Below are 15,714 nucleotides of genomic sequence, written 5' to 3'. Positions count from 1 at the left end.
TGTGTTCCTGAAAAATCAAGATATGGAAGTAAGTGTCCTTCAGATTGGACATACCAGTCCCCTGGATCCAGGAAGGGAATGATGGAAGCCAAGGAGACCATGTGGAACTTTAGCTTCTTCATGTATCTGTTGAGCTTTTGCAGGTCCAGAATTGGTCTGAAACTGTCATTGGCTTTTGGGATTAGGAAATATTGGGAGTGGAACCCTTGGCCCCTTAACTCTGGTGGAACCTCTTCCATGGTTCACACACTTAGGAGCGACTACACCTCTTGGGCTAGAAGATGCTCCTGAGACGAGTCCATGAAGAGGAGCAGGGTGGTGGGGGAGAAGAAGTGAACTGAAGGGTATATCCTAATGCTATCATACTTAGCACCTAGTGGTTTGTTGTAATATGGGCCCATGCCTCATAGAAATGGAATACACAGTCCACAAAAATACTGGGGAGGTTGGATCCAAGTTGTGTCCTGGTACATTGTCCCCAGGTGACCCATCAAAAGGGCTGCTTGGACCCACCAGTTTGTCTGGATGGGAGCAGGCATGGATGTGGGTGAGGACTGTGGAGGATGTCTTCTCCTAAAGCCCCTGCTCCTCTTCCTATGAGAGTCCTGCAGGGCAGGTGCCGGGAAGAATTGAGAGGCTGGTTGAGGCTTATTTATGTTTCCTTGTGGGTGCTGGTGTATAAAGACCTAGGGACTTCAGGGTGTCCCTGCCGTCCTTTAGGCTATGCAGCTTGGAGTCCATCTGCTTGGAAAAGAGCAACATGCCCTCAAAAGGAAGGTCTTGCAGAGTCTGTTGAATCTCATGTGGTAGGCCTGAGGCTGAAGCCATGAGCTTCTGCACATCGCCACCGCTGAGGCCATAGATCTGGCTGCAGAGCCAGCTGCATCCAAGGCTGCTTGAAGGGACGCCTCTGCCACTGATTTGTCTTCTTCCATGAGAGCTGAAAACTCTTATCGGGATTCCTGGGGTAACAACTCCTTCAATCTCAGCACAGAGTCCCCAGGAATTAAAATCATATCTGCTCAGCAGTGGTTACTGATTCATGATCCTGACCTTAAGGTCACCTGTCGAATAGACTTTCTGCCAAAAAAGTCTAATTTTTTGGCATCTTTGGCTTGGGTGATGGCCCTTGTACCATGTTGCTCCCACTCATTGGCTGCTGACACAACCAAATAGCCCGGTTGTGGATGTATATATAAGAATTCATAACCCTTAGCTGGGAAAAAGTACTTCTTTTCAGTCTTCTTTGCTGTCGCTGAGTGGACGCTGGGGTCTGCCACAGTGCTTTGATGGGGTTCATAATGGCCTCATTAAGAGGCAGTATCACTCTTGATGGGCCCGTTGACATTAGAATACCCGCCAAAGCATGGGAGGATTCCCTGACCTTCGCTACCTGGATCCCCAGGTTTTGGGCCTCTCTCTTAAGGAGCTCCTAATGAGCCCTACAGTCAACCTGAGGGCACACTATATCTGCTTCCACCACTGCCTCATCAGAAGAGGAGGAAGAAATGGTAGGAGCCACTGTTCTTCACCTTCGGCACTGGATAGGTCTCCAGGTGCTGGCTCTTGGTACTGGATCCTGCTCTGAGTGGCACAGCGGTAGTGCTCTGGACTCAGATGCCACAGAGTATGACCTTCTGGACCGGGGCCCTTGCATTGGTGGGAAAGCCCACGGGTTCCAGAATGACCATTGTGCTGGCATCTGCCACCACTCCTGTGGCCATGCCATGGGTGGGATGCCTTGGCCCGGGTCCATAGGAGGATAGTGCCAACTGGAGTGATGGTGTTGGCTTTGGCAAGAGACTGCCTCCAAGTCCAACTCCAAAGACTTCTTTCCTGGAGACCAGGGAGGTATGGCGCTGATCGGTGTCCAGTGACCAGTGCTAAGAGGGAGGAGATTGGGGTTGGGCCATAATGGTTTCCCTTTGAAAGGCACCTGAGACCTAGGTGCCACAGAGGTCCCTTCATTTGGTGCTATTGCTGTCAGCTCCTGAATAGCCGGAGACGCTGGTACCAGCAGTGAGAGTAAGTCTCTTGCTGCGGCGAATGCCTCTGGTATTGACTGTGCTGCCAAGGCACCAGAACTCTGGTGGCTCTCCTGCATTGTTGAGTCCATAATGGTACCCGCTCTGGGGCTGGAGTCAATGGCACCACATGGCTGACGCGGATCACACTCTACTCTCCCTGCCCCGCCAACCTCGGGGTTGGGGATCGACCTCTGTCAGTCTTCTTCTGATAGAGGTCTGATAGAGGAATGGCAAATGGTGCCGAGGTTCTTTTGCAGGAGCACTTTTCTTCTGCACTGGACATGGCTCTTGAGATGTGGAAGGAGCTTCTCTCCTTGGTACCGTTGATGAAGAACAGCGCCAAGGGTCCCGAACAGCAGCCGGGGAGCTCCTTACTGAGGCTGAAGTGCTCGGTGCCAAGTCCGAGTGACCCAGCTCCAAGGGATGTCTTAGCGCTGCTTCCATGAGGATACATTTCAGTCTGGTGTCTCTATCCTTTTTGGTACGGGTTCTGAAGTCTTTACAGATCTTACAAAGTTCCTGCATGTGATCTTCCACCAGGCACTCAAGGCAGCTGGAATGGGGATCACTCACAGGCACAGGCTTGTGGCACAGGGCTTAAAGCTGAGAGACCAAGTTCCAATAACCTAACTATCTAATAACAGAAACAAATTGCAAGGACGAGGTAGTTTCAGCAACCGTCATAGGTGATAAGAAGGAACTGAGGGGGCTGTGGGTTGGCAGGACCCTTTATACCAGTACTGTGAATGCAAAACCCTAGGGGGCATCAGAGCCGACCTAACAGACACCACTGAGGGAAGATTTTCCAGCGGCTGTTCTCGGAGTGAGCACACCCCTACATTGGAATGGACATGTGCAAAAATAAAGGATTATTTTCAACAAAACTGTATCATGTTTCGATGCATTTGTTTTGAGTCAGATGACATGATGCCAAGCACTCAGTGTAGACCAGGACACAACGGGATGAGTTCTTGACCCCACTGAAGTCAATGGGACATTTTCCACTAAGTTTAAGGGAGCCAGAATTTCATCCATTGTGTTCAATATCATGTCAGCTATACCTAAATAGCACTCGGCATTTTTCAATATCGAGACACTTATTTAGGCCCTTATATATGGGATAAGGAGCCTATCTTTAGGTACCCCTTCATGAAAATCTATTAGCTGGTGTACACGTTTTGTAGGCATCTAAAGTAACTAGATCTTAACAGAACCCATGATCACATACTGATGAAACCCTCAAATTCAATAATGGTTGATGACGGGCTTATCATTTGCTGTGGCTTTAGTAAATACCCGGGATCTGATCTTGTCACCAATCTGCACTCAGAACTCTCAGTGACATCCATAGGTGGAATTTCCATAGATAAAATGATGGGAGAACTGGGCCTCAGTAGTCTGACACAGTATGTCACTCTGTATACATTTACCTGTTTTGTTTCCAGAATATTAAGACGGTAGTATTTCACAGGTCCAAAAAACCCTTCAATGCCAGGTGCGTACCCACAGCCTCCAAGAACAAAGTATCCAGCCGTGTCGTCATAATAGAAATCTTCCCTAAAACTAGAAAACAAGACGCATAAATACTCTGAGTATTTGGAGGTATTATGAAGCAAACAAGAACCCTGTGTCTCATACTTCGGTAAAGACTACCTTTAATTCATCCCAAACATCTATTTCTGTTCCCTATCCTTTTACTCTCTCTTTGAAAGTCAAGGCAGTTAAACTGAATTAAAGCCACTTTAGTTCTGAATGAGCTTGTCTACACAGGAGTTTAATATGGTTTAACTAATCCACTTTTAAATCACACTTGTAGGTAATTCAGAATAATTTTCATGAGTGTCCCTGTGTAGACAAATCCATAAAAAAGATTTAACAAATGTTTTGTTTCACAAACATTTTAGAACCGCTGATTTTTTTATCTGTTGACATGATTTGCACATTTGAGGTGTCTTTCTTCCTGATTTTTTGTGTCAATAAAACCCAGACAAAGATCTTTATTTTTATTTTTTATATTTACTATGAATCCATTGTCACAATGAATATCTGCAAATGCATCTTACACAGTTCACATTTTGTAAACAAGAATGGAGAGGAAAAAGAGTAAACAGCAAAGCTTACAATATAATGTATTAGTACATAATCTCCTTTATTAAAGGAATCCTCAAATTCTTTGCACAAGAGAGTCAGTTGTATGCTAGAGGGAAAATGAATAATTTAACATGAGATTTTAAGAAGAAAAATGGTCCAATAGCTTGGAGCCAGGGATGGAGAAAGAGCAATAAGTCAGTGGGACAGTACAAATACACGAGCCACCCCCAACCGTGGACATGAGAGGCATGATCCTCATGCCACTGAAGTTGATGGAAATTTTGTCATCTACTTAAGAGGAGCAAATCTAGACCCTTGGGTGAAATCCTGGCTCCTTGAAGTCAATGTCAGTTTTGCCATTGATTTCAGTGAGGCCAAGATTTCACCTTAAGAGCCTGATTCAAAGCCCACTGAAGTAAATTTTACTCTGTTAGTTTCAGTGGTCTTTGATCAGACCCTATGAATTAGATAGCAATACCTTTACTTATGTTGAGTAGTAACTTACTTCTCAAATAGTCCCATTGACTTCAGAATGACCACTCATGATGTATTCAACATGTGTACAGGTAACGTAATCTAGCCCATGATTGCTGTAGTGACATGAGTGGGTGAAGAATAGTGTCAGAGAGGCAGGGTAGAAAGATTTGGAAAATCAGTTTTGGAATTTCAGTTACACCCCTCTTCCCTGCCCTCGCCTCCCTACCCATCCCCCACAACCAAACACAGACCACATTAGTATGCAAAGGGGAATGCTTCTCTTACTTAAAAGATTGGTGCTGGTGCCTTTTCAGATTCTTCCCAACACTGGTTATTTCTATCTAAAAGGATGGAAAATATTAAATGTCAGTTGTGATAGACTACAAATTGCAAGCTAATTGCCATAATATTATTTGATATACAGTAACTCTTAGTTTTGAAAATTGTCGTTTGCGTCCTGCTGCATCTTTTGGTATGTTAAGAGGGACACTGTCAAATAGCTTAATGGGATTTTCGAAAACACCTAGTTGCTTTGGAAAATCCCACTAAGTGGCTATCTACATCTTTAGATGCCTAAATACCTTTAAAAAACTGGCCTCTAATCTCTTGATGCCTCGTTTCCCCATCTATAAAATGGGGATAATAATCCCTGCCTAATTGGTTAATGTTTCTGTGATACTCAGATACTACAGTGATGTGAGCCCTAGAAAAACTAAGAAATAAATAGCTACTCAATAGGGATTGCGGGAGGAGTGAGAGAAGGAGAGCAGTGTATAGAGTTTCTATTACTCTAAGATGATTTCTACACATACAAAAAAGCCATATTGTACTTCCTTGTGGTAAAACCTTGGGAAATGCCACAAAGTTTACTGTGTGGTGTTTCCTCCTGATATTACCTCTGTAGGAAGGTATGTGGAGCTTGGCCTGTACACTCTATAACGAAAGGGGGCTCCAGCCAACACAGAAACTGAGAGCTGTCCATCCATGCTTCTCTCCAATCTCCATTTCCCTAATGGCCCTAAGGCTCCCATAGGAATCTGGCCTGACTTCACAGGTATTGGGCAGGGCACCACAAGGAACCCTGTCTTGGAGGGGAGGGGAGGGGAGGAGTGTGCCTTGTAAAGCAGCTGTAGTGGTTTTGTGGAGAGACTTCTGCAGGGCTAGGCCATGTCACACTGCTTCCATCCATCTTAGGTACCTATTGGCCCCCACAACAGTGTAATATCTGAATGCCTCACATAATATGTATTTACCCTCCCAACACCCCTGTGAGACAGGTGCTATTATTACAGATGAGCAATTGAAGCACAGCAAGACTAAGCAACTTGACTCTGGCTGAGCTGGGAATAGAGCCTGAATCTTCTGTGTCCCAGGTTACCACTCTAAGCATTTGACTGTCCTCCCGTCTGGCTTTGTTCCTCCTGCCTCAGGAGGAGCTCTGATGAACCTTTTTATGCTCCCTTCATATCAACCAATAGAGAAAAGCATGAGATTTTACTTCAAGTCTATGTGAACTCACTCTGCCCTAAGATTGCAGAATAATGTCTTGATTTAGCTATCCAAGTGACCAATAGGCAACCCTCTTCAACAGGAAATGACTTATTCACCTTATGCTAATATTGACAATAACATTCACGTCTGCACCTGAACTGGACTTCAAGCCAGGTCCATGCCTGCTTCCAGAAGTGTAGGCCTGAACTACACAGTGCAGTTTAAACATTTTTAAAAAGTCACCTAAAATGATTCAGAAACAAATGTTTTTTTTAATTTCCTATTAAAAAGAAGTAGGTTGGAGACAGAACACACGTTAAAATGAGGTAGCCATTTAAAAATAAATATACATTTCTATCTGATTTTTTTTGGCAAGAAAATCAGGCTACTTTGTGGAACCCTGACCTTTTCCTCCATTTATATATTTATATTATAGATGTCTGGCGTTAAGGTTGTACAAATGTTTTCATTTTAAAGTGTCATTTTCTGCCTTGTCAGTTTTTTACCGTTGAATCTAAACTGGTCAGTGTGGCTCTTTTAATCCATGAATTAGTGGGTTTTTTTAAACTTCGAGCAAAATCAATTCAGTCCTTTTCAAGAATGAAGAGGAAGAAAAAGATTTACACATTTAAACAAAAGATGCAAAATTTTTAAAGTGCTCTAGTGCCTTAGTGGTTCATGGTAGAGAGTAGAAATGGGGCAGGGAGAATGACCCAGATGTGCCTTTTAGTGGTCTGTTGAAAACTGGTTGTGATTTGTTAAAATTATAGGGGTTTAAAATATGTGTTTTGTCTATGGGCAGTGGATTTTGTAATGTGATCTCTTAACAGCGTTCTACTGGTTCTCTGTATGGAAGCAAAGCTTAGAAAATTGCATAGGAGGTGGAATATTTTTTCTTTAGGCGTGAAAGAGGCTGGGAGACGTGCTTCTGGGAAGGGTAGTTTTTAGATTACTGAGAGATGCAGGAGCTAGAGGAGGAGGAGGAAGTATACTTAATAGATGGGAAAACTGAGCCACAGAAAATCAGTCCTTCATTGCACTGGAAAATGTTCTCTTTTCTAGCAGCAGCACAGCTACACTAGAGCTTGCAGTGACTAATGTGTGTGGATTTGTGATAGACATTGGCCTCTAAATCAAAAGACCTAGTTTCAAATCTCAGGTCTCTCATTCTTTTGCTGTGTGAAAACGTGCAAAGCATATAATCTCTCTTTGCCCAGTCTGTAAAAAGGGATAGTGGTGGCATAACCAAATATAAATAGCCCTCTGCAAACTCCAAACACTGTTACCCTCATCTTAAACTACAAGATGGCAGCTGTGACGCCACACATACCTGTCCTCCATTAAAGGAGAGATCTAGTCGAAACCACTGTTTCAGAGGAAGGCTGAAGCTAGTTTTCACTGCAAGGTCTTCTCCTTTGACAAGACGCATCTGTATATGAACATAACCTGACAAACACAGCAACAAATGAAAACAAAGAAATAGTTAAAAACCACAAAATTATGAAAGCTAAGAACTGGCTTCCTAAATGTTGTTCACAATAACCTTGTCCTGTGAAGCAATACAATGATAATTTGACAGTACTACTTAGAATCACAGAAGTTAGATTCACAGAGTCAGAGATTTTAAGATCAGAATGGAGTATTATGATCATCTAGTCTGATGCCACCTGAGAGAGGCTGACACCCTGCGTAACACAGGCCGTAGAATTTCACCAAGTAATCCTTGCATGAAGCCTGCTCTAGTTGAGCTATCGCATATTTTTAAACAAAACCATCTAGTCTTGACTTCAAAAAAAGTCAAAAGAATCCACCAGATCCTTAAGTAAATTGTCCTAATGGTTAATTACCCTCACTGTTAAAAAATTTGCATTTTATGTCCAGGCTGAACTTGTCTAGCTTCAGCTTTGAGCCACTGGATCTTGTGATGCCTTTTTTCCAATTAAAGAGTCCTCAACTTTCAGAAATCTTCTTCCATCATATGTACTTGTAGACGATGATCAAGTCACCCCACAACCTTCTTTTGGATAAGATAAATAGACTGAGCTTCTTCCATCTCTCACTGTAAAGCAGAACTTGAATCATTCTAGTACCACTTTTCTGAGCCCTTTCCAATTTTTCAACATTCTGTTTGACGTGAGGACACCAGAACGGGACACAGTATTTTAGTTCCAGTCTCACTAATTTCACATACAGAAGTAATACCATTTCCTTCCTTCCTCATTCTCTTGTTTACCCATGCAAAGACTATGGGCTTGACTACACTTACATTTTATAGCTCTCTAACTTGCTGGCTCAGGGGTGTGAAAAATCACACCCCCTACCCCCGAGCGCAGCAAGTCAGAGCGCTTTAAAGCGCTAGTGTAAACAGGCTCCCAGCTGTGCTCCCAGCGCTCGGAGCTAATCCCCTCGTGGAGGTGGATTACCAGGAGTGCTGGGAGAGCTCTCTCCCAGCGCTTGCGTGCGACCACACTCGCACTTCAAAGCGCTGCTGTGGGAGCACTCCTGCGACAGCACTTTGAAGTTTCCAGTGTAGCCATGCCCTTAGTTTGCTCTCATAGTCACAGCATGATGCCAGCAGCTGTGGAAAAGACCTATAATATTTCGTTCACCCTCCTGAGAGTGTGGGATTGTTCTTGAAAATAAAATCAGAAAAGAAAACTGGCACTTTCTGAGATAGCCCAGGCTGGATGCAAAGATTTCTATGGAAATACCGTGGCCAAATTTAATTCTTCTTAATCTTACTCTAATAATATACTGGATATTTTTTGTTTCCAAACACACAGGGCCAAAATGGAGCACTCTGCCAGGCATGAGTTTAGTACAATAGGCCTGACAAAAATGTTTGTAAATGTTGTTCTTTGTTACGGGTCAGGGATGATAACACTATTTCTCCTCTGAAGGGCTTATGGTATTATTACCTTCTTCATTTAGAAATACAGCAGGGGTACTATACATTTCTCCTGGGTCAATAAAGTAGAATATTCCACACAGATTCTTTTCGCAGTGACGGAGTAAATAAAGCCAAACTGAAATAGTGAACCTGCATGAGTAAAAAGAAACAAACAACCCACTCTGAGGATATAGATCATATCAATTTTTAAAATCTATATATTTTTAAAGGCACGTTTTCCACTTTAGTTTACCAAAGCTCATTTACTCTTGTGATCTTCAAAACAGAACACAGAGCAGTTACAACTGCTTGGGACAAAACAAGCCATTTCAGAGTCTTGCTGCTGAGATCTCCTCTTGGATACTCAGGTTTGCATTGATGTAGCACTGAGAAGTCAGGTACAGTGCTTGATTTTTCCAAGTTATACAGTGATTAGGGAGGAGGAGAAAGTCTTTAGGGCAAGATTGTGACCAGCCCTTCTGCTGGTGCACAAGGGAAGGACACACTAGCCTGTCTTCTACTCTTGTGCTCCTGTGCAGGGGCCAATAAAGGTGTGGCTAAGGAGCATAGTCCCGTCTCTCTCCTAGACCTCCCCTGGGTACCAGCTGTCTGAAAGGAGGGGTGGGCTGAGACAGATGTCAACAGAGAGCAAATCTTCACAACCTGGGGCCAAAAGGAAAGATGTATTCACCTGCCAACCTAAGATTTGATAGCTGGGTGGATCTCTACAAGTGGGGAGAGGAGAGCACACATTCCTTCTGATGGCTGTCACAAGGCACACAGTGCAGGACAATGCTGACTGAGTCAGCACCCCCGTCACTGTAAATCTCACTGTAAAATATAATTCTCTGGCAGGGAAAAATTCTGTGGCCAGTAGATGCTCCAGGATTCCTGCTTCCCCTTGGTGCCCAGTGCCTAGAGGCAGCTGCCCCATGCAATAGCTGAATTTCTCCAGTCCTCTCTCACTATATTATGCTCATCTGCTTTTCTGCTCATCCTTACAGAGATTTCTGCACTCAAAGAAATCCCTGATTAAGACTGAAAGCTTCAGACTGTTGAATTTTGCCTGTTTGCTCCCCTCGAAGGTGTGGAGAGGAGCAAAAATTCACATGTAAATTGGGCTGTGGAGAAAAAGCTGTGAGGTAGCATGCTTCCTCTCCCACTCAGTGTGTAGCTATCAGCAGCTGGTTTTCCACCACAAAATACACGAGTGGTGTTCCATGTAAAAGAGGGGATAAGGCCTGGTGGCAGGGGAGTTAATAGTGCATATTCCCATCCACAGATTCTTAGAGGGGAAGTTGAATTCAGCTGCAGTGGATGAGCCACTGATAGCATGGCACATGAGCCAGCCATGCTACCAATTCTAAAGGGGCAAGGAGCTAGAAAGTGCATCAAAATAGAACTTCTACACATGGATGATTTAAGAGGCCTGTGTCTAGGGCCTCTAATTCCCGCAGATCCTCAGGAGCAGCACGTTTGGCAGTCACACCTCCTGTCCTTTAGTACATAAGGGTAATATATAAATCTAGTGATCATTTTCCATTTCCATGACCATGTTGCACTGAGGGGAGGTCAGGGAACAACAGGAGCCTAGGGAAGGGTAGGGATCCTCCTCGTTTCCCCTCAGATCCCTATGTGGGACCAAAGAGCAATGGGAGCCTGGGAAAGCTGCAGGAGGGGAGTTCTTCATGAAATACGACTTCTCTGCATATCTTGGGAAGGAGTTTAGAAGCTGGGAGCCTTACTTCCAGTGCTGCTGGAATGTTTAGAGGGAGCGGAGGATGCAAGAGGAGTGAGCCCAAGTTTATTTGGTGTTGCAAATCTCAGTCGCGTCGTCTCTCCTCTGCTGAAAAAAACCCTTATAAACACCAGCAGGGAAGCTGCCCTATCACTTGCTTGAATTAGTGGAGACTGTGCCTTTAACTTGTGATTTTCTGTACAAGGGTGGCTCTGAGGACAGATTTTAGCAATTAGGAATTAAATATACTCATCTTCCATGAATTGCATTTGCTTACTTTGGGTAATCGATCTGATGCTGCCTGATTGTCTCAAGCTCTCTGTTGTGAAATCTCTTGAACTTCTTCACAATTCCTGTTTTCTCTCCGCTTGATGCATATGGAAAACTGAGGATCTCGACAGCATCTGCCAAATGTAATCATTCTTAGTCTGCCAAGAAATGTCAATTCACATTGACATCCCGCATTCGTACGCTGTTAAATGTTTAAATGAAATATCTTGTAACATAGAACAAATGCTATGATCTAGTCAGCCCACAAATACACAACAAATCCCTAATGTTAGGTCAACTCTCCTTTATACAATACACTGCAGCCCAGGAAGAGTTACTCATAGGAGGGAAAGAAGCATGGGGTCCATTTCTCATGGCTATTCTGAGGCTAGGATTAGTGGTAATGAGGTCACAAAATGTGGCAAAAATTCCAGTTGTTAGACACAGATCTGCCCAATAGGATCCTGAGGCACTTTTGACAGATTGTAGGTTTCCCTAGACATACTGAGACAGGTGGGTCAACTAGATTTCTACAGAGATATCCTGCATCCTGCAAGCTGTGTTTGTGGAATAATCATGGCTAAACCAAATCATGAGATGTCATCATGTTGCATCCCAGTGTGATGGCATACTTATCCAATGCCACACTGGATCACAACATACATTGGCTGTACCAAGGAAGACACTGAAAAAGAAGCAACCCTTTGAATACATTATAGCAAATGCCCAGTTATAGTGGAGACAAACTTTTTGGTCACTATAATGGCCTCAAAACAGTTATAGACTATAATGTAAGTAAGAGCATACTAAACTACATAGGGACAAATTCTACCTTTAGGTACATGAGTGCACTCCCATTGATTTCACTGGCAGAAGTACCCATATAATTGAGGGCAGAACTGGGCCATAAAGGCCTAAGATGGCAAAAACTGTTCAGTTTCCGCGATAATAGACTTTTTTCTGAGATAGTGGGTCACCTTCTGTATTTACTTCTGTACCCACACACAGTCTTCAATACGGGTGGATGGGTGTAAATGAAAGCATAATCTGACTCACCATATGTTTTAACTCATTTCTGTTCCTTTCTAGGAAATTTAGAGGGATGCTTCAGATTTTATTTATAAATAAAGTGTAGCACAGCAAAACTACAGTTGCAGCTGTGATGGACATTGCATTCTAAACCCTTTTCAGTTGTTTCTGTATCATAAAATGTTTCCTTCTGGGTTGAAATTTCACATACCCACTCTTAATCCAAAGGCTAGTCTTCTGTGTGGGGGGAGGACGGGAGATCCATTTTAGGGCCTGATCCTATCATTCTTGTATCCATTGAAACAGGGTGCATTGATTTAAATCAAGGCTATTTAAATCACTGATTTTAATCATTTTGCTACCAAAAGCAAATCCCTCTGGCAAAATATTTTTGCTAATAACTATAAATATACACTTTTATAGCAACTTATACAATGTGCCATTTTGGTCCCATCTTCGTTCTCTAAAAAAAGGAAACATGTAATTGTACCTACCAGTCTCATGTGGGCACTGAGGTATCCTGTTTGCCTGGAGCCTCCACATGTGCTCAGAGCTCCACTTAAAACATACTTTGTGATCTTTGTATGGACGCTCACAAGGTGGAACTGTTTCCAACAAAGTATAATTCCTGGCAACTGCCTGTAGGTAGCTTTCATCCCGCTTGGCATCATAGCCCTCAACAGGTTTGTGACTGATCCATGCATATAGTATCACAGTAGGCACTATTATAGAGCGTCTGATGAAATAATCATCTCTGTAAACCATGATGTTTGGAAATTTCAAATGCACTGTTTGAGTTCTACTTATATGAAGATGCTTCTCATTCTTCCATCTCTTCTTATACACTAACACACCAGTTCTGAACTCCGATGAGGCTACTGCTTCCAAAGTGACTGTGCAAGGCTTAGAACATAAATACTGAACTGAGACCTCAGAATCATTAAGAACTCTTCTTTCTAAAATGTTTAAATGAATAAAATCTTCATAAGCTATGCTGTGGTCAGACTGTGGGATAACTGACGTTGTCAGGAGTGTCTCCCTTCCAAATGATGGCACAAAATTCTGGAAAAAATTTTTTTTAAATGTTATATCCACCTGCCTGAGTTAAACTTTATGATTAATATATTTACAATAATGATTCATTGCATGTGTTTCTTCTCATTTTAAAATGTAAAATACAGTATTAGACACCCAAAATGTGAAGGCCCTTTCATACAGGAACTAGCTATGAATTATTAGAATTTTTAGGCCAATATTTGACCAGTTTAAATTCTTAGAACTACATACACCAACAAATATACATATAGATATATCCTGCAAATCTTACTCAGGTAAGATCCTATCCACCAAAGAAATGACTTACTCTAGGAGGCATTAAGCACATTTTAGGATCAGACCATCAAAACTCCTATTGTGATTTATAGGATTTGGACCCTTGTTTTGTTTTTGTTTAGTTGTGTTTTTGTCAGCTTTTTATAATACAATTGTAAAAATAAATTTTCCTACCACAGAAACATTTAAATTAGTCATCTGTAAAGTGGGGATAATACCTAATCCACTTCCCAATCACAGTTTTGTTAGGATTAATTAATATTTGTAAAGTATTCAAAAGTGCATTGCAAGAATGAAATACAGAATGGCAGTGCGCTTACTAGTTGGAAATCTAGTTGCAAAGCATAGTAGTCATTATTTGCAGCAGTGTAGACTTAGGTGCTAATGCGTCAGTTCCCCTGCTCTGGTCAGACGGAACTGTTGCACAGAGTTTGCTCAGTCTGTGGGGGGGGGTCAGTCGGCCTTTCCTGTCTGAGTCTCTATAATAGTCCTGTTCTGGACTATGAAAGTCTTTGTTTCTGTACCTCTGGGGTGTACAAGTTTCCCCTTATAGTTGGCCAGGCTAGCTGGTCTGGAGATCCCTTTTGGTACTTAAGTCTCCATTGAGGGATCAGTAGGCGAACCTATGCCAACCTACTCCACTGGGTTCCAGCTCAGGGTTCTTAAACCAGGCAGGCACAATCAATTCTCAACAATTTCTCCTGCTGTTCCCAGAACTCCTTCCTACTTTACTTGGCTTTGTGGGCTTCTTCAGCCCATAATTACAGTCATCCCTTGTCTGGGGTTTTGTGCCTGGGCAGCTTGTCACCAATTTTCTGGCAGGACTTCCCTTCTCTAGCCTGCTAGCTCCTCTGGCAGTCTCCCCGCCCCTTTGCTTCACAGCTCCTATATTCTTCCAGCTGCTGTGAAGCTGCCAGTCAGCACTGGCTATGGAATCTGCCAATACCCTTGGTGAGATCTAAGGTCATTATATAATATGTGCTTGTCCTAGATGTTCAATGAGGTTATCCACTCAAGACACTGGGTAGGCATGGAACAGCAAGAGTAAAACAGAACAGTGTCCTGCTAATTTCACATGCTAACACTACACAGACTCAGGAAGACAACACTGCATTAGTTTACAGCTGATTCACATAGTTATTTTAACATCCACAAGGGCTACAAACTTTTTATTAATTGGAAGGGAGTTAGATTCCACTGAATTTGATGGTATTGGTTCTATTGCCATGCCAGATTTCAGGGGAAGCTTCTTATTCACCAGTGATGAGCAAGGAAGTTGATTTTCAACCTATGAAACTTCATTGATACTAGGCAACAAAAAAGAAAAAAGGCTGAATAGGCATTATTATAAATTATTCCATTAGTATCAGGGATGATGAGCGTGTCATTGGGGACCAAATTCAGCTCTGGAGAAACTCCACTGACCTCAATAAAATTGCATCTGTTTACACAAGATCTGAATATGGCCCATAGTCCTCTAGTGTGCCATGCTGAATTTTAAGATATGTGCAAAAGCCCCAATATGAGAAATTCAGCACAAAGGGTCCAGTCCTGCTCCCATTCAGTATCAATAGCAAAACAATCCCCACTGACTTAAATTGGAGGCCAAAAGAGCAAAAGCAGAGTCCTGAAATTATGCCGCTTTAAGTTAATTTGTATAGTGGGTGCCATTAAAAACTCATTATTTACCACCACCTGGGTACCTACAGTAAAGATAATATAGTCTTACATGTAAAAGAAGAGATACCACAGTACCACAATCCCTCTGGAATGGAAAACGTTGAGTTTTTAATGGCATCTACTGTACAAAGTTTTCTAATGCATTAACGGTATGACTCATCACTTCTTAGATCAATAATGTACACTGAGAAATAGTGAGTAACCCCTAGTTTCTATAGGAGGAAATAAATATGTCTGGCCAAAATGAGGAGGATCCTCTTTAAAGGGTTACATTTTTAAGATCAGTATTGCCACAGAGTTAATCAATGTGACATTTCCCGCTTCACAATTTGTAACTCTTTTGTTGTCAGAGACAAAGATGGTAATCTAAAGCCTGATCTAAGACTATGCTGCAGAGGTAAACACAGCCCTTTCTGTATGGGTGGTGCAGGCAGAAAATATGTAATGATCTGAATATAATATAAGAGAAGAAACCAGGAGAAGTTTCTTTCCTTTTTTATGTGTATAAAAAATAATTACATACAATCATTTTAAAATGACGTCAATAAGAGTTATGTATGTTGCTTACATAAGGACACAAGAATTTAGAAATCTGAGGCTAAATTTTTTAAAAAGGTATGGTCCAGATGTTCAGGTGCTTGAACCCACAATTGGGGCCAGATTTGGAAAGCTCCTATTTAGGCACCTAC

At 42.5% G+C, this 15,714-nt stretch overlaps 2 protein-coding genes across 3 annotated transcripts in view; one reads left to right on the top strand and one right to left on the bottom strand.

Annotated features, from left to right (window-relative positions):
* Positions 1–15,714, top strand: part of SLC34A2 (solute carrier family 34 member 2) — a 142,999-nt gene that overhangs the window by 121,761 nt on the left and 5,524 nt on the right. The gene's annotated exons all lie outside the window — the stretch shown is intronic.
* SEL1L3 (SEL1L family member 3) overlaps positions 1–15,714 on the bottom strand; it is a 62,813-nt gene that overhangs the window by 44,619 nt on the left and 2,480 nt on the right. For both annotated transcript variants that reach the window (XM_037897969.2, XM_043544563.1), the window contains exons 2-7: positions 12,508–13,075; positions 10,992–11,118; positions 9,005–9,126; positions 7,417–7,532; positions 4,881–4,936; positions 3,458–3,590 (exon numbers count right to left, since the gene is read on the bottom strand). In XM_037897969.2, coding sequence (XP_037753897.1) covers positions 3,458–3,590; positions 4,881–4,936; positions 7,417–7,532; positions 9,005–9,126; positions 10,992–11,118; positions 12,508–13,075 — 1,122 coding nt within the window. The remainder of the gene's footprint in view (positions 1–3,457; positions 3,591–4,880; positions 4,937–7,416; positions 7,533–9,004; positions 9,127–10,991; positions 11,119–12,507; positions 13,076–15,714) is intronic.

This window comes from Chelonia mydas, chromosome 4 (genome assembly GCF_015237465.2).
Source record: "Chelonia mydas isolate rCheMyd1 chromosome 4, rCheMyd1.pri.v2, whole genome shotgun sequence".
Lineage (NCBI taxonomy): Eukaryota > Metazoa > Chordata > Testudines > Cheloniidae > Chelonia > Chelonia mydas.
The sequence above is the reverse complement of the archived record's forward strand: the minus strand, read 5'-3'. Positions and strand labels throughout refer to the sequence as shown.